Here is a 25,085-nt window from a genome sequence, read left to right as displayed (position 1 = left end):
TTCACCTGACTCTGATAAGTAGTCTTATATCAAGCCTGACAAGGCAAATATCCTAGGTTGATACTAATGGATTTACACTGCTGTAAGTTGTTTTATTCAATGAGAGATTTCTAACTTGACAATTTTGGTTTGATACATAAGATCAGCTAATAAAAAATTATTATCAATGACTACTAAAGTGTTATGTGATATTTCAAGCTTCCATTGCTTTGCATACTAACTTAAGAAATACAATAAAATGAATTGATTGAAATACCAAAATTTTCTTCCTGTCTTAGAGTTTAGGACCCTCTGAGATACAGAAATAGATGGCAATTTGAGATCAGACCACAAAGATTCAGAGCTTTAGTGTTAGCAATACGTTTGTAGTGCTGCAAAATATATTCTTTGAGCAGGAATCTATCAGTATCAACCACAAATATTTGGATGGTATTGTGTTCTGCTAGCAAATACAGTTACAGATTACATTCATTTTCAGAGAAACAACAAAATTTCTAATTTGCTGTCCAGATCCTTTTGTTTCAAAGTTCATTGATCCATTAATTTGGAAATGTACATGATGTGAAGGCTGAAAAATGTAATAGGAAAATCAGAAGTTTCAGTCAGTTAACTTTTTTTTAGCCATAGTGACAAACCTGTCTGAAGGTATGTGCTTGTCAGGAAGATGTGGAGTTGTTTCTGAGACACGTATTGATTGGTGCCTTTACCATAAGCCAGCTGCACTGTTTAGATGTATCAATGGTGTTCATATGGAATTAGTGAATGAGACAGGGATTCTGTTGAATCATGTCTTTCTCGGGGCCAAATTTTATGTGGAAATTGCAATGTAGTTAGTCTAGAGAGGAGCTGAGAAGGAATTATAGTGGTGGATGTGGAAGATGATGGGGCATAGGCAAGTGGTTTGTCTGTCAGAATGAAAGAATATAGTTTGAAAAGTGTGTTGGAATATGCTACTTTTTGCATTAGATTCTCATAAATTAGAAATTATCACAAATCTGTGGACTAAAAAACCACAACAAAATAAATAAAATTCAGCTTGCATATTATCCTCAGTCATATATATTTTCTTGTCTTCTACAGCAATATTCAGTAGAAAATCTAGTTTGAAGATACAAGTGAAGCTTTATGTTAGAAAAGTATATTACTGACAAAATGTCAGGGCAGGGAAGGAATTACACTTTTTCTTACCTGTATTACTGTTAGTGTTTTCTAAAATAAAGGAGTATTGTACCAAGTAAATGTGTATATGTCTCTAGAACTTTTTGTATTGGACTCTGTCATCCTTGATGACCGAAGGGGTGGTGAGTAAAAGTTTCAAAAACACAAAAAGAAAGCGTGGTCTGTAACTTTTAATGAATATTATCCTTTGGATAACTACTGTCTTTCTCTTTTACAATTACTCTTTTTTTTTTTTTTCCAGTTATACAGAGCTAACATGAGAATGTGTAGACTTTGTCAGAAATCTGTTGCACAATGCATTTTGTTTCATGGGTTAGAGCAGGCTGTGGTGATCCTTAGTTTAGGAAGGAAACCTGCTCAAAGCAAAACAAGTGAAAGCTCCTATAATCTTTTTCATGCTGAGTGTCTCACTTTGTCTTGCTGTTTGGGGAATTCTATAGACTAAATACTAGAGCATTTTCCAGCTATATGCCAGTTTTCATAATGAATAGAAGATTCCTGGCAGTCAAGCACTGATTGCAGGAAATGGCCTTGAGGTTTCTGTGATGTATTAGCCAAATCAAGAATGTGAATCATGAAAGAAGGAGTTTTAACCGTTTATATTTAGTTCCCTGGAGAAAGAAGTTTGTAGCCAGCAAAAAGGCCAGGATTTGCCAAAGTGGATGTTAAAAAATCAGAGATTTAAAGATAGATTGGAATTAATTATTTAAAAGTATGAAGGCCAAATCAGTCATGTTATGAATGAATGCAATTGCTAATGAGTTCATGGAAAGTGGGCCCACTTATGCCAGTGCTAAACATGCCTTATAACTAAACGTTGGACTATTGTTTGTCTGTATTATGTAGTTTGACTTCCTCAAGATATTTAATTCCTTAAGGCTTTATATTTGTAATTTTCTTGTTTCTCATTTAGAAGATTATGTTTACAATCTGAAAAAATAAATTTAAACTAGAAATTGCTAGAATGTTCCCAGCTTGCATTATACATGTATATTTTCTGGTTTAATGCAATTTTTTTTTAATGGAATAGTCATTCTCTGAATGATAGTCTTCTAATTAGCTGATGGAATTTATGATTTGCTAAAGAATGGCCATAGACCGTTTCACATTTGTATAATTGATCAATATTTTGGGTGTGTCTATGGAAAAGTATAAAATACTTAGTTTGTCTTGACATCCTGAAACTTCCTTGACATGAAGCTGAGCAATAATAATGCCTATTATGATTTGCTGCCCCCTAGTTATAAGGAAGTCTTGAATGAAGATAGAAAATATAATCTGATGCTTCCTTTAAGGATCTGGGAAAGTATTGAGGCACTGTTGCTTTTCAAGGGTTTTGATGGTGGCAACCTCAACCATTCTTTTAAGACCTTGCAAGGACTGCAAACAGATGTGAACTTTAGGTAGGGCACATTATAGGGAGAGTCTTTCTGAATGATAACTTTGAAGGGCTGTCTTTTTAGGAAAGGATGAATAGCAAACATACAGGATAGGTCCACTAAGTCTGTGTGAACTGAATCTTGTTGGCTATGCAAAGTCAAATAAGGCTTCTGAAGTTCTGATAAAATATTGTTAGAAGTTAATGAATCCAGTAGCCCAATGGAGTTGAGACTGCTACATCTCCCTGCCCCTGGCTCCAACCAGTAGTGAGGCTGAGCTTGTATACCCAGTTGGCACATATATACACATACACACAGCTGGCCACATAAATCAACAGAGACAGAAATACTCAGCCCTCACAAAAACACAAACATCACCAACAGCCTCATCCTTTTCCCTTCTTTGGCTGATTATGATGAAGGTCCATTAGTGGGAAATATATATGTAAATACAGTGTGTACCACTCCAGAAGCTGGGCTTAGGCACAAACTATCCAGTAGCTGACCTTGTATCTCTGCAGTCCCCAGCTGCTGGTGCCTGGGCATATGAACCCACATCTCTGGCAGTTGGCCAGGACCCTGTTTCGTCTGGTAGTCAGTTCCTCCAGATGCTTCATTCTCTAAAGCACAAACACATACGTGGCTCCCAAGCCACTTCATCTACTTGCTGACTACTTGTCTGGAAATTTCCTAATGATCACACACTCACTTATGCACCCTCACTTGCCCCTCACTTACTCCAGTTGTTTAAACCACGGACACTTGGTCCAACTTTAGTTGCTGGCATTTAATTTCACTCACTCCAGTCTCTCCATTTCTTGGCACTCAGAGCAACAGCCTGCCTGACCTATGGCCCTACTCCAGTTGATGGCACCCAGACCCTCACTCACTCCAGGACATACAGGTCTCTTGCACTCTCCTGTCCAGTTGCTGACTCTTAGACCTCCATATACATGTATGCGGATAGAGTAGAGAGTCCCTTCACCCAGGAAAATACTTTGAACTGGAGTTCAATAAGAAGACAAGAAAGGATGTCCTGTTCAGGTGCAGGGCATGGCCAAATGCACTGACCAGCAGCCTGTTTACGCACAGCTGGCTCCTTTTATTTCCTTTCGCCTCTATTTTTCCACACTTGTTCCTTCATAAATCACTTTGATCCCTCCCTTTCCCCGCTCTTATTTTCTCCCTTAAACATCTCATAATTTCTTGTGCAATCACAAAATGGTCTTCCCCTACATCCTATAATGGATCTCATATCCAGATAGGTAGTAATCCCCATCAATCTGTGAGATGACCTAAAGAGTCTCTGCTGTTGACTCATGGCAGTGGGAGTCATCTCTAGACCAAAGGGCTCGTGGCTGTCCTAGGACAACATTAAGAGGAGTCAAAGCAGGGCTCCATTTCTCTGACTGGGTTATGGGAGTTCCTCCACATGCCAGCTTTCCTCTGCATTCCTTCGTGTGTATGCAGACAAGCTTTTTAACACATAACCTAAAAACCATTTGTTGTTTATTTTTCAAATGGACTAAATTCTTCACTGAGAGAGTGGGTGGCCACCAGTTGGACACGGCACCAAGCCTGTCAGAGTTGAAGAAGTGTCTGGATGATGATCTTAAGTCATACGGTTCAGTTTTAGGTAGACCTGCGAGGAGCAGGGAGTTGGACTCAATGATCCTTATGAGTCTCTTTCAACTTGAGATATTCTATGATTCTATCATCTTATAATATTTAGCACCATGAGAAGAGTAATCTGAAACTGATTTCACATTTTACAGGGGTCATCATTCAGCACTCAGCAACCTGAAGCTTACAATCTTTTCATGACCACAGCTGCAGGTGATGGCATCAAGCTGTGGGATTTAAGAACACTGAGGTAAGGCTGAATTAAGTACATCAGAATAAAAAGCCATGCTTTATCTTTATTCAGAATTGTCATACTTGCTGTGATATACCAGTAGAAATTTGGATATGGAATCTGATCTACAGTCAGGCCTTCAAAAAAGTAAAATTAAAGGCTGACAGGAATTTACTAATTTTAAGAAATCAAACAACATGCTGGTTCCTCATCTGTAATTAGTTTTTTGGAAGCCATTATATGGTCAAGATTAATCACCCATGTCTTTCCTAACTTTGTAGATCTAATTGTATGTATAAAATAGTATATTGAACTGAATGCTAATGGTATTTCCAAAATAGCATGTCATTACTGCTAAAAGAGGTAAAATTAATAATCCAGCTTTTAAAATACAAATGTAATTGTAACATTATTACAAATCACGTATGTAGTGTTATAAATTTTCATAATATGTTATAATAAACTCAGAATAAAATCATAGAATGGGTTGAGTTGGGAGTGACCTTAAAGATCATCTAGTAGTAATGCTCCTGCCATGGGCAAGGACACCTTCCACTAGATCAGGTTGCTCAAAACCTCATCTCACCTGGCCTTGGGCACTTCCAGGGATGGGGCATCCACAAGTTCTCTGGACAACCTGTTCCACTGCCTCACTACCCTCAGAGTGAAAAATTTTTTTCTTATATCCAACCTAAATCTACCCTCTTTCAGTTTAAAGCCATTTCCCCTTGTCCAATCACTACATGCCCTTGTAGAAAGTCCATCTCCAGCTTTCTTGTAGGCTGCCTTTAAGTACTGGAAGGCTGATAGAAGGTCTCTCCAGAACCTTCTCTTCTCCAGGTTGAGCAACCTCACCTCTCTCAGCCTGTCTACGTAGGAGAGGTGCTCCAGCCCTCGGATTGTCTTTTTGGACCTCCTCTGGACTCTCTCCAACAGCTCCATGTCTTTCTTATGTTGGGGTCCCCAGAGCTGAATGTAGTACTCCAGGTGGGGTCTCACAAGAGCAGAGTAGAGGGGCAGAATCACCTCCCTCGACCTGCTGGCCACGCTTCTTTTGATGCAGCCCAGAATGCAGTTGGCTTTCTGGGCTGCAGGCACACATTGCTGGCTCATGTCGAGATTCTCATCAATCAGCACCCCCAAGTTTTTCTCCTCAGTCCATCTTCTGCCCAGTCTGTATTTATTCTTGGATTGCCCCAACCCAAGTGCAAGGCTTTACACATGTCCTTATTGATTTTCACAGGCCCACCTCTCAAGCCTGTCAAGGTTCCTCTGGACAGCATCCACTCCCTCCAATGTGTTGATTGCACCACACAGCTTGGTGTTGTCAGCACACTTGCTGAGGGTGCACTCAACCCCTGTCCATGTCACTAACAAAGATGTTAAACAGCGCTGGCCCCAATACCAACCCCTGAGGAACGCCACTTGTCACTGGTCTCCACTTGAATGAACATCGAGCTGTTGACCGCAACTCTTTGAGTGTGACCATCCAGCCAGTTCCTCATCCACCGAGTGGTCCATTTGTCAAATCCATGTCTCTTCAGTTTAGCGACAAGGATGTCGTGTGAGACAGTGTCAAATGATTTGGACAAGTCCAGGTAGATTACTTCAATTGCTCATCCCTTATCCACCAATTCTGCAACCTCGTCTTAGAAGGCCACCAAATTTGTCAGGCAGGATTTGCCCTTAGTGAAGCCATGTTGGCTGTCACCAACCACCTCCTTTTTTCCATATGCCTAAACATAGTTTCCAGGAGGATCTGCTCCATGATCTTGCCAGGCACAGAGGTGAGGCTGACTGGCCTGTAGTTCTCTGAGTCTTCCTTTTTTCCTCTTTTAAAAATGGGGGCTGTGTTTCCCCTTTTCCAGTCAGTGGGAACTTCACCAGACTGCCATGACTTCTCAAATATGAGGGACAGGGGCTTAGTTAACTTCATTTACTAGTTCCCTCAGGACCTGCGGATGCACCTCATCAGGTCCCATGGACTTGTGCACCTTCAGGTTCCTTAGATGGTCTCAAACCTGATCTTCTCCTACAGTGGGCGGTTCTTCATTCTCTCAGTCCCTGCCTTTGCCTTCTGCAACTTGGGCAGTGTGGCTAGAGCTCTTGCCAGTGAAGACTGAAGCAAAAATGTCATTGAGTACCTCAGCTGTCATGGGTTAGGCCGCTCCGGCAACCAAACCGCCCCCCCCTCCAGTCGTTCACTCACCCTCCCCCAGCCACAGGGATGAGGGAGAGAATTAAAGGATAAATGTTATACTCGTGGGTTGAGCTAAGAACAATTTAATACAGATGATTTAATACACAGTGTAGATGCTCACCACCCCCTCGTATGCGAAGCCCCTCTCGTCCCGAAGCTGCAATCCCAGATGAATGCGAGGCCCTGAAATTGAGAGGGGGAGAGAGAGAGAGAGAGTGCTCTGAGAGCAGGAGTACTGGGAGAGAGAGGAAAAAAAGGCAATAGAGCAAAAGCGCAGCAAGAGCAGAAGTGGCGAAAGAGCCAAAGCACAAAAGCCCTTCTGTCCGGCTGACCCTCGCTTTTATACTGGGCATGACGCTGCATGATATGGAATACTAATTGGCCAGTTTGGCCCTCAGTCTTAAGTCCAAGCACAAATTGTAAGGAGAGTTGTGGACCCCTTGTCCCAGCTATGCTCCCCCCTTATCCTGTTGTGCTCCTGCACACTGGCAAGAACCCGGCAAGCTGAAAAGTCCTTGAGACCTCAGTGCCAACTATAAACCTCAGCTCGCTATCAACATTCTTCTCAGAGTGAGTCTCTGAGTAAAACCAAAACATGGAGCTCTTCTAGCTGCTAAAAAGAAGAGCTAACTGTCCCAGCTAAAACCAGGACACTCAGCCTTCTCCATGTTCTAGGTAACCAGGTCTCCCATTTCCTTCTGGAGAGGGCCCACATTTTCCCTAGTCCGCCTTTTATGCTACACTTTTTCTAAAAACCTTCCAGTGTTTCCACTCTCTAGTGATGAGGAGGGAACATTGCTCAGGAAGGAAAACGCTTGGGGCAATCTCTGTTGTTCAGGCTAAAAGAATTATGCTTAAAAGAAAAAGGATTTGGACAGGGAGGATGCTTAAGTTTTAAAGAATAATTTCATATGTGCTTTGTGTGTATGTAAACATAAATTTATTGAAAGATGTAATATAATTTTTTGTAGTACTGAATTTTCTATTTAGGAAATGCTTAGTGATCCTTTCATTTATTTCCATATTTGTATGCTAAAAATACATTAAACCTGTAGGGGGCGTATATGTTCTTGCCAAAAGCATTGCTGTATTACCTGCTCCGAATGTCAGAAAGCAATGAAACTAGAGACTGCTGGGGATGGAATCTGTTACGTTCTCATGTTTTTCTAATAAGCTGCTCAAACTGTGTTACTGAAGAGTAATGAAAAAGTAGAAAGCTTTTCACAGATCACTTATCTGTCTCTTTGTTTCTAAATTCTAATATAAGTAGAGCAGGTGAATGGTAAAATAGTTACAGTGTAAAATCTGGGCAATCAATTAAATGAATATGTCCTGGGAAGAGCAGAGTAATTTATGTTCTTGCTGTATATTTAATTTGGCAAAGTTGGTGTATTCTAGTGTCCACTGAGTTCTATTAGCCAAACTTCAAAAAGGTAATTCAAGTCCTTAATGACACATATTTTAGGGGTGCTTATTAGGTATAATGCATATGTCTGTGTTTGTTACACATTACACACTGATCAATGGTAGTAACTGTTGTGAAGAAGAAATAGAGAAAATAAATTATTATTTTTCACTTGCTAGTAACTTTCAGGGAAAGAAACCCCAATTTTTAAAAATGAAATTTTCTCTTATTGCTCAGACCAGAGATTGAGTCTTTGGTATTTTAAAATCTATTCTTGAGTTCTCATAAGAAAGGAAACTGTTCACTTTTTCCTAATATGTTCACCAGGTGTTTTTCACATAAGTAAATTTGAAATGGCTCAGTTTGGAAAGCTCTATCTGAACTTGGATCAAGTCTCCACTGAAGTGTTAGGTCTACTATACAGTTACACAAATCAAAAACTTTTTCTTTTTTTCTGTTCATAGGTCTTGTCCAATCAAATCCAGTCCATTCATTGCACTGTTGGGTGCTTACAGGAGAGATCAGTTCCTAAACAATCTTATAGTGGGCCGGTACCTTTAATCTCTTAAAGCTGTTGATTTGTAAAGTTGGTGCATCAGCCATTACTGTGTTTTGAATGGTCTCTCTGGAATGATCTCTCTTTATTTCTGCTTTGGGTTTGCCAGAATAGGGTTTTTTTAGTGAAATCTTTGTCCAGTGTTCTTGAAATATAGCAAAGGTAAGTCCACCTTCTCATTTATACTGTTTGCAGTGTTGTGGGTAGTTACACTAACTGCAAGATCTCAACTTTAATGTTTGTTGATTTTGTTCTAAATTTTTGCCCTAGACATCCCTAATGAAAACTGGTTTGCCTTTGTTTAATCTGCTTGTTGCCCTTAATGCATTCTATCCATCTCTCTATTTAATAATACTGTAAAGTACAAAATTCTGATTAAATAGGGAAAAAACCCTCCAGCATGGTGCTCTTGGAAGCTGCAGTTGAAAGCATGGGAAATATTTTCAGAGTAACTTTGCACAATTTCCCTGAGACTCTTGATTGTTTCTTTTACTCAATTTCTTTGATGATGGTTCTTTTTTCTATTCTTCTGACATGTACTACTTTTCCCATAATTTACTGAGGAATCAGAGCAGAATGTTCAGGTTCTTTTTTGATCTTTGCTTAGAGTAAATCTTTGACATGTTATCCTGGCCTGCAGCTTTACAGGTTTTGAATATATTGATTTTTTTGCCCTGAGTTTCACAACAATTTTTCCATTCACTCTGTATTATCAAACCACATTTTTCCCCAGTGAAAATTCATTTAACTTATTTATTCTTTTGTACTTGAATTTGGTGAGAGTATTTTGCAACTTTCATTTTCATCATCCTTATTGGGTAAACTGTGCATCTCTCTATCTCTTTCAATGTTGATGATCTGCAGGCATTCCAAGATTGCTTCAGAAAGTGCCAGAAAGTCTTATGGGTTCCTCTGAAGGTGGTACAAGAAAAGGCATTTTAACTTTCTGATGTTGTCAGCCAACATCACACAGCCAATAAATGAGAGAATCTTGGACACTACTTGTGACTTTTGGATTTACTCAGACTCCTGCTTCATTTACTTTGAAATGCATGGATTTGTAAAGTTTCATCTGAAGATTTTGGATACTTTTATACTTCTCCTGCATTCTCCTTATTTATAATTGTAGCTAAGAAAAGCTCCAGACAATCTACAAAACAGGCTTATGAATAAAGAATCAAGGAGCATAGACCTTTTTGGAAGAAGAACCAATTCTGGCTATTCTTCTATTACTAATTCTTCCAGGTTCGGATAATGAACTATGAGGCTGTAGGAATATTTGCATTAGGGTACGATAATGACCTTTGACCAACGTCCAAGACTTTGTAAAGAGCAATTTAAGTCTGTCTTGTCTAAAAGAACGGCTACTTGGAGAAAAAGTCAAAATACTTTCTCTTGGGTCCAAGGTGGAAGCAGTGAACCCAGGAGTTAGACTGAGGTGCAACGGGATTCTGAATGAGAACATTACTGTTACCAGCTTCAGGATTACAAAGAAATAGTCAGACAAACATTTAATGACCAGGAGGTACAAAAGGTTGATGCGTGCTTACATTTTTTGAAGGAGTTTAAGTGTTCTTCATGATGAAACATTGTAGACTCTTAATTGTCCATAAAACACAAGAAGCTTTACCATTCTACCTCCTTCTGCTGTCTCTATGTTGAACGCATTTTAGAGACATCACAACTCCTTCTGAAGTCAGAAATCTAGCAATGATTCATGGGGATCTATACCTGTTGTCTCCATCCCTTAATTTTAATCTTTTGGGAAAGTCTGAATTGGAATGGCAAGTTGTTGAGTCCTATAGATTGCCCAGGCTAGACATATCAGAAAAATCCAATGCACTAAGCCCCTTTATCTGCCAGTCCTGACTGTTTTTAGTGACTATGTTCATGAACATATTAAGGCAGTGAGAGACAGCTATATTTCATCCCAGTGCTGTAAAACCAATGCATAGAAAGAGTGTAGAAACTTAGGAATTAAGGAAAATTCCATTCCCTTATACAGTGAACCCATAACAACCCAAAATGGCAGACTAGACTGAATACCAGCTGCTGTATTATGTTCATACGTTACTTAAATTTCACATGACAGTTTTTAATTCTGTTTTACTTGTCTGAATCCCTTCAATTTCTCATTTCCTCCCACATGTAGATTAGATAATTCTGTGCATTAAACATCCAGAAGAAAGGAAGTTTCTTTCATTCATTATGCCAGGAGGAAACTATAAATTCAAAGTGTTAGCCTCTTCACTTTGTTAAACGCATTTAGAATATTGATTAAACACTTAGTTGTAGCACCAGCTCACATCCACTGGCAAAGTTACACGAACACCCTCATCTTTGTGACTGGCTGATACTGAGAAAAATCAGCTATCCAGATTTTTGCAGCAGTTTGCTGTTTCCCTTGCATGATTCATTCCAAGCAGTCACTTTCCTAAGAGATGGGCAGCCACTTATGGTAGGTGCGAGGAGGTAGATGTGATAGATGCTAGATTACTGTTGCAAGTAATGAGACTGGCAGGGGCAAGGTGTTGGGAGGTGCTCCCAATGACCACCACACTAACACCTTTGTTGGCAGGAGCAGCCTGCCTCTCACTCACACTCTGAACAGTTGAGCGATACAAGTTCAGCTGCTCTAATGTGGTTTGCTGCTGAAATAGCCATTCCTCATCTCTTTCTGAAAAAAAGGTAGTAGGTGCTTATTGGACCACCGTGAAGATAATTTGAAGAATATTGGACTACTTGGACATACTGAATTTCTTCTGCAGAATACTCAGATGCATGATAATGCTTTGATGCATGGTCCCAGGGAAAATCAGTTTCACCCTCTGCCATGGCAGCCCCAGCCAGCAACTAAGCACCACACAGCCGCTCACTCACTGCTTCCCCCTGGTGGGATGGAGAGGAGAAAAATGTAACAAAAGACTAGAGGATTGAGACAAGGACAGGGAGGGATCACCCACCAGCCATAGTCAAGGCCAAAACAGACTCAACTCGGGGAGAAATCAATTTAATTTTTTACCAGTCACAGCAGAGAGGATAGTGAGAAACAAAGCCAGGTCTTAAAAACACCTTCCTCTACCCCTCACTTCTTCCCAGCCTTATCTCCTTTCCCCCAGATGCACAGGGGGATGGGGAATGGGGGTTGCAGGCCAATTCGTCACATGTTGTTTCCGCCACTCCTTTCACCTCAGAGGGAGGACTCCTTACACTCCTCCCCTGCTCCAATATGGGGTCCTTTCCCACTGGAGATGGTTCTCCATGAACTTCTGTGACATGAGTCCTTCCCATGGGATGCAGTCTTTACCCATCGGACCACTCAAGCGTGGGTTTTCCCATGGAGACATGACCTTCTTCAGGTGCAGCCACCTGCTCTGGTGTGGGGTCCTCTACAGACTGCTGATGCATCTCTGCTCCACCGTCAATCTCCAGCAGTGTGAGGTCCTTTCCTACAGAAGACAGTTCTCCACAAGCTCCTTTGGACACAGCCACTCTCTCTGGCATGGGCTTCTCCACAGCTGCAGGTGGATCTCTGCTCCGCTGTTAACCTATATGGGCTGCAGAAGGACAGCCTACTGTCTCACCACAGGCTGCAGGGGAATCTCAGCTCTGACACACCTCCTCCTCCTGCTCCATCTTCACTGGCCTTGGTGTCTGCATAGTTGTTTCTCTCACATCCACCTCCTCTCTCCACTGCAGCTCGCCAGGCTCAACCCATTCAATGAACTTTGGCGGTCCTGGCAGGATGAACTCCATCTAGCAGTCGTCCTGGGAGTGGAGCACTTCAAAGCACTGCAAGCCAAGTCGCTGCAGCCATCTCCAGTAGTGGTGGCCCAGTGTGGGCAGCCGCCCATCCAGGAGGCCAGGGACCAGGCTCCCCATCTCCCCTCTCTCAGCTGCAGGTCCTGCATGGTGCAGGTTTCTTTATCTCTTCTTAAATATGTTATTCACAGAGGCACTGACTGCCTTGGCCCTGGCCAGAGGCGGGTCTGACTTGGAGCTGGAGAAGCTTCTAGCAGCTCCTTACAGAGGCTATCCCTGTAGCCCCTCTCCTGCTACCACAACCCCACCACATAAACCCAACACACCCGCTTTCAGCCTCTGAAAAGATATACCGATTGTATAAATATAGTTTTAGACATTAAGGTAATATTTCCAACTGGTATTATGATGCAGTGAAAGTAGATCATAAGCTCCACTGACAACACATTTTAGTAGAATTCCTGCTGCCACATAGAACTCATCTCATACATTTTCTAACAATTACACTTTGAGAGCCTTAGGGTCAGACATGCAGTTTGAATGAATGGCCCTTCAATTTTCAGACACTTTTAAGTTTACACATCTAACTGCTTGACATGATCCTGAGCAAGATATGCATATACATACATGTACATATCTTACATACTCAGAATTGGATTACATCTTGGTCTCTTTGAATGTGAGTGATACCATGATTTGCCATCTTTATCTCCCTGGAGCTTTGAGTCTTGTTATCTGGATTCTGAAGGAAAAAGGGATAAAGCAGTGGTTGGAGTTCCTCCAAGTTTGGGACTGGGGATGCATTAAAATATACAGGATGGGGAACATGTGGTGCCTGCTGGATGCTGCTGGTGAAAACATGCTGAGCTTCTATGTGAAGGGTTTGGTGTGTGTTTAAAATGAAACCCATGTGTACAGAACACCTAAGGTAGCTACTACTACTGTGAAGTTATACTTGGATTTCGTAGAGTCCCAATGGATCTGCTAATACTGAAGGGTCTCTTAACAAATGCCAGAGCACTGGGACAAAGTAATAGAATAAAAGGAAAAGTCATTAAAAAAAAGAAAACTTTGATTTTCAGTCAAGCTATTTTTTTTAATGCAGCAAGTAGAATGAAACAGACTGATTTGTGAGAGTATTCCCTGATTTATACAGACATGCACCATTCTGGCATCTTTCTCTTACAAAGACAGAAAACATGTTACTTTTTTTTTTCTAATATTCTGCAAGTTGTTTGCCACATAAAATGATACATATTTTGGAATGTAGACTAAAAGCTGTACAATGGAGAACATAAGGAAAACTTGACTGTTTGCTGTCCCATGCAATTACCAGATGTTTGCCATGGCAACCCCTGAAAAGCTCTGACCAGTAAAGCATTCTTAGGAGGCTGGAGAGCATGCCAGCTGGCCACATAAAGCTCGCAATATCCAAAATAAGTTTGATCACCACCTGTTGCTACTTAAAAAAAAGCAGGAGAAAAAAAAAAGCCTGAAATAAGAGAACTCGTAGAATAAGCTGAAATTATACATAATATCTATCTATTTATTCTAGGATTTTTTTATCCACTTTTCCCATTGCTGTGATACCTAGAGATATCTGGAGTTAATAGATTGCATAGCAAAGTTTCTACTGGATTCTGTGGAAAGTTTAATTGGAATAAGTTTTCTTAAATGTCTTTCAGAGCAGGATTTTTGGAGGATTGGGGAGTAGCTATTCTTGTAAAAGAGAATACGTCCTGATTAGAATGGAAAAGTTGGACAGGAAAACAATTAAGAAAATAGAATCAAGGACATTAGTTATTATTACTGTGGCCCTACTAGCACAAGAAAAAGTGGCACTCAGACATTGCCTTATATTGCAGTGATATAGCAGAGAAAAGATCAGTGAAAGCCTTGGAATCCTGTTAGTTCTTGTGAATCCTTTGATGGGTGGAATAATTGAGTTATTGGTCACAGATGAAGAGGAGTCAAATTCTTTTAAAAGGAAGTTGTTTGCAATGATTCATTAGGAGACTCTTCTGTGAAGAAGAAACATCTCATTGAGAAAGTTAGCTTTTACAAGCCCTGAGAACCAAGTCTTAAACACTGAGAACTAGTCCTGATGGTGAGTGCTCTACTTAAGGAAGAACGGTGATCCTGAAGGAGGGACAGAGGATATATGAATTTTGTGTATTTTTCTGATGAGGAAATTTCTTTCATAGGATGCTGTTGTATCTTACAAGTATAAGATTAAAAAGAAACTTTTTCTTCAAACATTTCTATGAACATCCTTCATATGTGAAAATAAGAAGAAGCACTGAGACGGACTCTATTTTTTGGGAGACTCTAAAAATCACAAACAATGCAACTGGGACTCTGGAAGAGACAAGAAAAACATGATAGCGACTGAGTTGTGGAAGAGATGTACTCTACAGAGTGAATAATGTTTGGTAGGAGCCTAACTGAGGGCAAAACCTTGTAATGCCACATCTGACATGAAGGGGAACAGCAGACAGATGAAACAAATCATGCTTAATTTTTATTTCTGTCTGTCTAAGATATTTGAAAGAAAGACTTGTCCAAAGTTACAATAATGCCTTTGCTGCTTAATCACAGAATCACATAATGATTGCAATTGAAAGGCACCTTTAGAAGTCTTGTCCAACTGCCCTGCTCAAGCAGGGTCACTGACAGCTGTCCAGGATCATGCCAGATGGCTTTTGAGTATCTCCAAGGAGGGAGATTCTGCAGCCTCTCTGGGGCACCTGTGCCAGTGCTTAGTCACCCAACCTAAAAAAGTGCTTCCTGATGTTCAGAGAGAGCCTCCTGTAATTCAATTTTTGCCCATTGCCTCTTGTTCTGTCACTGGGCGCCACTGAAAAGAACCTATCTCTGTCTTCTTTAAAGTCTACCTTCAGCTCGTTGATGGCTGATGTCATTGCAAGGCCACTCTCAATTATCTTTGAAAGACCATGGGGATCTGAAGAGGTGTCTGAGGACTGAAGGAAAGTAAATGTCACTCCTATCTTTGCAAAGTAAGGGTAAGAAGGAGATTTCAGGGAACTACAGGCTGGTCAGCCTCACCTTGATTCCTGAGAAGGTAATGGAACAACTAATTCTGGAAACCCGTTTCCAGTGACTGAGCACTGGCAAAGATTGCCCATGTTTGCACTCTGGAGATGTTCAAAAGCTGTCCAGACACAGTCCCTGGCAACCAGCTCTAGGTAAGCAGGGAAGTTGGACAAGATGGCCTCCAGAGGTGTCTTCCAACATCAATCATTACATGATTCAGTGAAAGCTGTGGCATGGGAAGCATGCACTACCCTTTATGTTTTCTTTTAAGTTACCTTACAAAAAGTAAAGTTCTTTGAAAGTATAAATCTATAAATCAAATACTTGTTCTGTGACTTGTTCTCCATTGCCTAATGGAGGACCCTTTGGAATCATATATGTTAAAAGAGCACATCTGAGAGGAGACTGAGGTAGCTAGTATTCTCCTTTACTACCAATAAGAAGCTTGAATAGAGGCAGGTTATTCAATGGCCAAATGTGACCATTGGTTATTGAAAGTCTCTGAATATTCATGCAAGAGCTATGTGCAAACTGTAGTTGAAGAAGGTTTTTTACATCTTAGTCACAGTAATTGACATTATGTTATGTTTATGTTACTTCTCTTTGACCTGTGGTGTTCTCTTAAATTCGGTTATTTACAACAGTTTTAGCATAAAACTAGCCTGAGGTGAAAGGTTACTACATACTCAAAATGTCTGTTGATATCAGTAATTTTGTTATACAGAAATTCAGCCAAACATATGCTATCTGTGAAAATTTGGAGTTAAGCTCTGTAAAATTATATATTTTCATGTATCCAAAAGTGTCTTTTTTATGCTTTACTAAGTGATAGCCATTGGATCAGTCACAAAATAATGTTTTTGTTTAAGTATGCCTGTTTCACCTGGGTGAATGAAATCAACTTGGCATTCAGCACGTTCTTACACATAGATGCATATCTGAAACAGAGCAAAGCGGTATAAAAATTTAGAGATTTCTGTGCATGGGTTCAGTTAATCAAATTAACACAGCATCTGTGATTTCACTGGCCAGGAAAAAGTGTGTATCAGAGGTGTTGGCAGGAGGTGTTACTCTTTCAAATTTGTTCCTGGACCTAGCATACATAAAAAAAAGAATGTGTGACAGCTATATTATGGCAAAGTATATGAATTTGTTTTGTGAGGGGAAGGACAGGTTGATAGCATTCATAATAAAGGCAAAAGAAGAATTTTATTTGAGATTGTACAATTTCCCTCCTTGGAGATACTCAAAAGTCATATGGACATGGTCCTGGACAGCTGTAGGTGACCCTGCTTGAGCAGGGCAGTTGGACAAGACTTCTAAAGAAGCCTTCCAGTCGCAATCATTACGTGATTCTGTGATTAAGCAGCAAAGGCATTATTGTAACTTTGGGCAATAACAGATTATTACAAGTCTGTTTTGAAATTATACTTCTTGGGTATAAAAATAAAGCTCTGAAATGAGGTATACATATGTGAATGATAATTCTGAATGGGGTTGAAACTTGTATTAATGTCTTTCAACATTGAAGAAACTCTAAATACTACTTTTTTCCTTAGTATTGTAGTGACTACAAATCTATCACTGTTCTTTACAACCATGGATTTTTTTTTAGATGGATATTAAACTTCATCTCATTAAAAACATCATTATTTTTAAATGGGCCAAGTGTGCTCAGCTATTAAAAGCTTACTCCACAATGCTACCTTGCAATATTAACTTGAATAGTAGGAAACTAATTCCTTGTGTTATATTTAAATTCATTCCTTCCTTTAGACTGTATTGACACAGATAGGTAAGAAGTTATCTACAGTTGCAGGGTAGAGAGCCAGATCTGTCGGTTTGGAATATCATTTGGATATTACCTTTCTTGAATCTACAAGATACAATAAATTAGTGCATGGAGTAGGAATGTAAATAGAGCAACACAGATTAAATATCTACATTTGTGTACAAGAAAAGCAAGCAATAGTTATTTAGTTATCATTAGTTATGATTCCACATACTGGATTTTCATTTGCTATAAGTTACTTGAGGGAGATACCTAAAGCTTCACAGAGCAAACTGGCTTTCATAACACCCTTCACTTAGTGCAGAGGAGTTTTGCTTTCCCTGCTGAAATGGTTAACTAGGGGTGGCTTAATGGGAGGCTCACAGCTCTTTATTTCTGAATACTAATGATGCTTCTATCTTTGTAAGCTAAACAAGGCCAAAGCATTGTTTTAAGCCTTGTCCTGGGGTCATTTTATGTGTTCATTTTATTTTAGTTGTTAATATTCTTTAATATTAGTCTTTCAGTTTTGTCAAAACCCTACTGAAAACATATTTAAAACTTAAATTGTGGATTCATCTTAGTAAATTTGTAGACTAAGAAAAGTGGATGAGACTTCAGCAGGATTTCATTAAAATGGCAGTGAAAGGGCTAGTTTGGAGTTGATGTTAATAAGACTGAAATTTCTCTGAAGGTGCGAACGTCGTTTTGAAGGGCACAGTAGCCGCTGCTATCCGTGTGGAATTGCAGTATCTCCTTGTGGACGGTTTATAGCCAGTGGATCAGATGACAAATGTGTAAGTAGTGTTTTTGCTTGTTTTCCTCTTAAACTATAGGAGCTACTCGTCTTGTACATAAAGCAGTCTTTTTGTGCATGTTTTAGGAATCAGCTTGATGTGCAAAACTGAGGTCTATTATACTTCCATATACTTCATTTGTGTGTAGCTGTTACATATGATTCCTGATCTGTATGTTCTTTATTTTGCCTAAAAAATCCCTAAACAACCAAATCTTAGTGCTTAAAGTAATTGTTAAAAGCTTGTTTCTAAAAGTTTTCATAGTGCTTGACTCTGAATTGTCATGTGCCATCAAAGACCAGAAGAATGGTATCCCCTGTAGCACAGCTTTATGCAGCGTGTACGTATCTGCCCACTAGGAACTATGTAGCAGCTACACATGAATTTGCTTAAGTTCCCAAATACAGGGTGACGAATCTTTCATTACTGGTTTCTTATGAATCAGTCAACTGAATACAAAATGAAAAGTCATTCAACCATAATTAGAACTTTTCATAATTCATGGAATAACTTTGGTTGTGAGCCTACTAGGAGAGGAGCGCTGCTGGATCTTATTCTCACTAATAAGGAGGGTCTGGTTGAAGTGCTGAAGGTTGAGGGTAGACTTGGTTGTAGTGACCATGAAATGGTGGAGTTCAGGATCTCATGTGGCAGGAAGAGAATACCTAGCAGAACTAAAACCCTGGACTTCAGTAGGGCCAACTTTGATCTTTTCAAACAATTGCTAGGAGAAATCCCATGGGACAGAGTACTGGAAGGTAAAGGGGCCCAAGATAGTTGGTTAGCCTTCAAGGACCTCTTCTGAGCTCAAGACCGGTGCATCCCAACAGGTAGGAAGTCAAGAAAGGGCACCAAGAGACCTGCATGGCTAAATGGGGAACTGTTGGGCAAACTGAGGTGGAAAAAGAGAGTGTACAGATCATAGAAGGAGAGGCAGGCCACTTGGGAGGAATATAGGTCTGCTGTCAGAGGATGTAGGGAGGCAACTAGGAAAGCTAAGACCTCCTTGGAATTAAACCTTGCAAGAAAGGTCAAGGACAACAGAAAGGGCTTCTTCAAATACATTGCAGATAAAACTAACACTAGAGGCAATGTAGGCCCACTGGTGAATGAGGAGGGTGCCCTGGTGACAGAGGATAAGAAGAAGGCAGAGTTACTGAATGCCTTCTTTGCCTCAGTCTATACTGCTGGAGGCTACCCTGATGAGCCCCAGAAGCCTGAGGCTCCTGAGGAAGTCAGGATAGAGAAGGAGTCTACCCTGGTTGATGAGGACTTGGTTAGGGACCAGTTAAGCAACCTGCCCATCCATAAGTCCATGGGTCCTGATGGAATGCACCCGCGGGTGCTGAGGGAGCTGGCGGATGTCATTGCCAGGCCACTCGCCATCATCTTTGCTAAATCGTGGGGAACGGGAGAGGTGCCTGAGGACTGGAGGAAAGCAAATGTCACTCCAGTCTTCAAAAAGGGCAAGAAGGAAGACCCAGGTAACTATAGACCGGTCAGCCTCACCTCCATCCTGGAAAGATGATGGAACAACTTATCCTTGGTGCTGTCTCTAGGCATATCAAGAGGGTCATTAGGGGCATTCAACATGGCTTCACTAAGGGGAAGTCGTGCTTGACAAACCTGATAGCCTTTTATGAGGACATCACCCAGTGGGTGGATGATGGTAGAGCAGTGGATGTGGTCTGTTTTGACTTCAGTAAAGCATTTGACACAGTCTCCCACGGCATCCTCATAGCTAAACTGAGGAAGTATGGTCTGGATGATCAGGTAGTGAGGTGGATTGTGAACAGCCTGAAGGATAGAAGCCAGAGAGTAGTGGTCAATGGGACAGAATCCAGTTGGAGGCCTGTATCCAGTGGAGTCCCTCAAGGGTATACTGGGACCTGTATTGTTCACCATATTCATCGATGATTTGAATGAGGGAATAGAGTGCATGGTCAGAAAGTTTGCTGATGACACTAAACTGGGAGGAGTGGCTGACACACCTGAAGCCTGTGCTGCTATTCAGAGAGACCTGGACAGGCTGGAGAGTTGGGCGGGGAGAAATTTAATGAAATACAACAAGGGCAAGTGTAGAGTCTTGCATCTGGGTAAGAACAACTCCATGTACCAGTGCAAGTTGGGGACTGAACTGTTGGGGAACAGCACAGGGGAAAGGGACCTGGGGGTCCTGGTGGACAGCAGGATGACCATGAGCCAGCAATGTGCCCTTGTGGCCAAGAAGGCCAATGCCATCCTGGGGTGTATTAGAAGGGGTGTGGTTAGTAGGTCGAGAGAGGTTCTCCTCCCCCTCTACTCTGCCCTGGTGAGGCCGCATCTGGAATATTGTGTCCAGTTCTGGGACCCTCAGTTCAAGAAGGACAGGGAACTGCTTGAAAGAGTCCAGCATAGGGCCACAAAGATGATTAAGGGTGTGGACCATCTGCGTTATGAGGAAAGGCTGAGGGAGCTGGGTCTCTTTAGCTTGGAGAAGAGGAGACTGAGGGGGAACCTCATTAATGTTTATAAATATGTAAAGGGTGACTGTCATGAGGATGGAGCCAGGCTCTTCTCACTGGCATCCAATGATAGGACAAGGGGAAATGGATATAAGCTGGAACATAGGAGGTTCCACTTAAACATGAGGAAGAACTTCTTCCCAGTAAGGGTAACAGAACACTGGAACAGGCTGCCCAGAGAGGTTGTGAAGTCTCCTTCTCTGGAGATGTTCAAAACCCACTTGGACACGTTCTTGTGTGAGCTGATCTAGGTGGTCCTGCTCAGGCAGGGGGATTGGACTAGATGATCCTTTGAGGTCCCTTCCAATCCCTAACATTCTGTGATTCCTCCTTAAACAGGTTCTCTTCTCATTCAACATCAACTATACTTAAATTATTACACTTAGCAAACAGTCCTGAGTAAAAGTGTATTATTACCTTTTTGAGTATGCACCTGATTTTAATTCAGTAAGTCCTGCACTGTTGGCATAATGTTTTACTTGGTGTTTGCTAAGAGATGGATGATTGCTAGCTTCTAGTATAGGCTTTTGAAACTGAGCTGGGTTTGGGTTCGTTGTAAACACATCCTTTCAAAACAGCTGGGTAAGAAAGCAAGCTGTTTGACTTTCTTCTAGGTCTTTCTAGGTGACTCATCAGGGCTATGACACAGGGTTTCTGGTCAACTTCACACTCGGAACAAGAGGAATTTACTGTTGTGGCTAGTTTAGAAATACTGGCTCCAATCACATGTGAAGGTTAGAGATTTTATTGGCAGATTGCTAAGGTTTGGCAATAGCTAATGTTCTTCACATTTCCATGATAAAATATATTTTTCAAGTTTCTGGTAATCCGCATTTCAAAATGTAGCTTGCAGTATAAAAGAAAGACTTTTTGCTTTGTCTGTGAAACAAAAGACATCTGATATTGACCTGAGTTTATGACATATATGATATAAATGTATTTAGATGGAATTACTAGTTAAGGTTGATTTTGAATGCTATAAAAAGAGGTGCAGTCACAAGATCTTTTGTCTTCTCTTTTGCATTAAGACTATTGTTTGGAATTACTGCTGAGACAAGGAAAGAAAGGCACAGAACATGATTTTGTCCTTACTCCAAATTCTTGGCACATTGTTGCTTGTCATAGGAAGCTAAATAGCTGGATTGCATCCTGCTCCAGTTAGTATGTGATCCCTGGTGGGCACAGTGCCAGTCAATACTTTTTAGTGTGGCTCCTGGGTTGGAATTTTGCATAATTTGCATCGTATGTCTGTAGAGAACTTCCATTGTTCTTGTTGTCCCCTCAGGAAAACTAAGTCAAGTTTCGAACTCTTGCTGCAACTGTACTATTAGTACAAAATACAGTTTTGGGGCATTTTTAGGAGGCTTCTATGTGAAGTGGAGACTGGATATACTTTTGTGTTTTCTTTTGAAAAAGAAAATTGAATATGGCACTGAATAGTCCATTCATATTGTTAAACTAATAACATTCTGACAGATGGACTGATGTGCAACTGGAACAGTTTTAAGAGTATCAAGAAGCCACATTTTTGCAAACTGTATTCTACGAGTGAATGTCCACTGGAATTCAAAAAGCTGCATAAAAATTCAGCAGTGTGGATAAAAAGTGTTATCTTGAAATAACGCATTCTGCAAATAAGTTATGTAACTTTCCACTGACCAGCAACTGCATCTTCAATCATCTTGGAGTTTAATTTATCGAGTGCAGTGCTTGCACCCTGTGGTTAACAGATTTGATTTTAAAGCAAAAAGAAGCAGACTTGGAATATAATTGAAAGACATTAATCTTAACCTGCCTTTTATATTTCACAATATCTGAAGTGTATGACAGAGAGGAATATATTGACTGCATTGATTAATAACAAAATCAAAACCATATTCCTACAGGGCATAGACTCAGAAAACCAAAATATGTCATTGTAAATAAAGAGATGCAAATTCTGTCTGCCTTTCTCTCTACTTACAATATATATGACGTATTTTACACAAGAACAGCTTGGTATAGCTTCTGTGTAGATGGAGTAGCCACTTGTTTTTATTTGAACTGCTTCTGTGTGTGTTAGTATGAGATTTTTATACATATTGTAAGTCATGGGTTGAAAGCGCTCCTTCCCCTAATTACTCCAACTTTTTTAAGAGAACCTTTGTCAAGACCTGTATATAACCTGAAAGTCTGATCAAAGCAGGTAACCACAATATCCTGGTTTTGAACAGAGGTTATTTTTACCATAGTTCATTGTGATTAGAAAATGTAGAAAGTTAATATCTTATTTCTAATATCAGATCTTCTCTTCATCTTAAATAGCCTAAGGTTACAAGTGACATGGGTTGACTTTTTCTTAACTGAATACACATAATATTTTCATTTCTAACCATTTTACAAGTGGACAGTTTGAGGTTTCTGACTATCAGAAAATAGCATTAAGGATGTTGGACAAATACTCTAATTGGGTTTAGATTTCAATTTTCCTGGGCTCTGTACAAAAATGTTTACCTAAACATTTATTGACCAAAGAAATCTTAGTTTAAAAAGACAAAAACATCTGGAGAGTGTGAAAGGCTCCTTTTAAAACCAGAAGTATCTAATCTTCTTCTGCGCTACATGTAGATCTAGTCAGCTGGTTTACTTCATTTCTAAATAGGTTCTTCATTTTTGTCTCTGAAGACCTTAGGACTCTCTCAACAAATTCCAAGTTTCCAGAAATGAAGTAGGGAATGCAGAAATAAGGATTTGACTCTTTGTTTTCAGATTCATTCTTGCCAGCACTCTTTGAACTGTAGACTCTAAGGGGCATATTTTGACCCTAGCGCTGCAGTGGAATTTACTAACATAAAACTATGTGTCCATGTCAAATCTCAAAGCCTGGGCTCACACTTCACACTGACTGTTCCATATTGCAAAGCCAGAAGTTTTTCAGCATAACAGGTTGCTACATCAATAACAAAAATACATGGTGTCGTAGTTTTATAATAAAAGGAACCGAGGGTCGAGACAAGAACCGAGAGGGAGCACTCATCAACCATGGTCATCCCGGGCAAAACATGACTCAGGCTTTTTCTTAAAACAAAACAATTTATTAACAGTTACTTAACAAGAGACAAAAGGGAACTAAACGGGTTACTTGAGAGGAGAAAAAGAAAACAAGGCCAGATCTTAAACACAATAACCTCCCCACCCCCCTCTCTTTTTGTTCCTGGCTCTACCTCCCCCCACCTGCGGCGCAGGGGGACAAGGAATGGGGGAGTGCAGGTCATCCATGATGTTAACTGCCGCGCTCCTTCCTTCCTTCCATTTTTCCCTTGATTCAGTGGATCCCCTACTCACGAGGAAAAAATCCCCAAACTTTTTCAGCGTAAGTCCTACCCGCAGGATTGCAATCCTTCCCCATGGATTACACCAGTTCGGGCTTTACCAGTCTTGGCCTCTTAGGGAGCTGCTGCCACTCGCGTCGGCGTGGGTCGTCCCACGGACTCTAGATGCCTCCACGACCTCGTCGTGCATTCCATGCCCCATTATTAACAGTACCTGGTCGCACATCCCCTGCTCCACGACCTCTCCTGGGCTCAGGCATCTCTTCTCCGACGTGGGTTTCTCCACGGGCTACGAGTGGGTCTCTGCTCCGCCGAGTACACCCTGGCTGCATGGGGGCCGCCTGCCATCTTCACACCGATTTGCAAGGGAAAACTTCAGCTCCAGCACACCTCCTCCTGCTCCATCTTGACTGACCTGGTCGTTGTGGTTGTTTTCTCTTAGATCTTAATCCTCTCTGGGGCAGCTTGGCCCGGCGGGCACCCCGGGAGCGAGGCGCTTCCTGAGTCCCCCATGCGGCTGCCCCGGCGCCATCATGAGCACATGGCGCCGGCCCGGGCCCCAGCAGCCGCCCGGCTGGGAGCCGGGAGTGAGGGCAGCGCCCTCCTCCCCTCTCCTCGCTCCTGGGCAAAAGACCTTTTCCCGTCCCTTTGTCTCAACTTAAATAGGGCAATTCGCAGAGGCGCTGATTTGGCTTAACCCCCCGAGGGGGCTGGGACTCAGATCTGGTGGCACAGGGAGCAAATCCCCTCTTCTGCCACCAGAACACCCCCCCACATCAAACCATCACACATGGATAATGTATGAAGTTGTCTTCCATTTTATTTACATTTCTAATCAAAGTATAGCATTTTGCCTACAACATTGTCTTTGAAACACATTCTAAATGCAGGATTAAATTTATGCCTTCCAACTGCGAAGGCAACAAAGCTAGAGAGAGTAGGAAGATCTTTTCTTCTTCTCCAGAGGGCATCAACAGTGAAAGTAGTAACAGGACAGAGGATAAGGTAATTTGATGCTTATATATAACACCAGTGTACTAACTGCTTGTTAATCCCTGAATATTAACGTTTGTGCAAAATAGGTTTTAGAGTAAATTCCCATTATGCAAGTGATGCTGGAAACATACTTATCAGGGGCATATCCAAAGAATTCTGCAAACCTGTGAGTGGTGGCTGAATGCAAACTTGGACCTGATAGTGCTTGCAGACTCAGTTGTTTTCAAACACAAGATTCTGCTTCTGATATAACGCAAAATGTAGAATTTTTTTATAGTCGACACCTCAGTTTTAAATAGTTACGGAGGCTGATATT

The 25,085-nt window shown here is 41.0% G+C and overlaps 1 protein-coding gene across 1 annotated transcript in view; it reads left to right on the top strand.

The window, feature by feature from the left end:
• Positions 1–25,085, top strand: part of WDR27 (WD repeat domain 27) — an 81,202-nt gene that overhangs the window by 43,718 nt on the left and 12,399 nt on the right. Inside the window, exons 21-22 of the mRNA XM_086626038.1 lie at positions 4,334–4,431; positions 17,856–17,958. Of these exons, the coding sequence (XP_086482164.1) occupies positions 4,334–4,431; positions 17,856–17,958 (201 nt within the window). The remainder of the gene's footprint in view (positions 1–4,333; positions 4,432–17,855; positions 17,959–25,085) is intronic.

The sequence above is a fragment of the Tauraco erythrolophus genome, chromosome 2 (genome assembly GCF_009769465.1).
Source record: "Tauraco erythrolophus isolate bTauEry1 chromosome 2, bTauEry1.pri, whole genome shotgun sequence".
NCBI lineage: Eukaryota > Metazoa > Chordata > Aves > Musophagiformes > Musophagidae > Tauraco > Tauraco erythrolophus.
The sequence above is the reverse complement of the archived record's forward strand: the minus strand, read 5'-3'. Positions and strand labels throughout refer to the sequence as shown.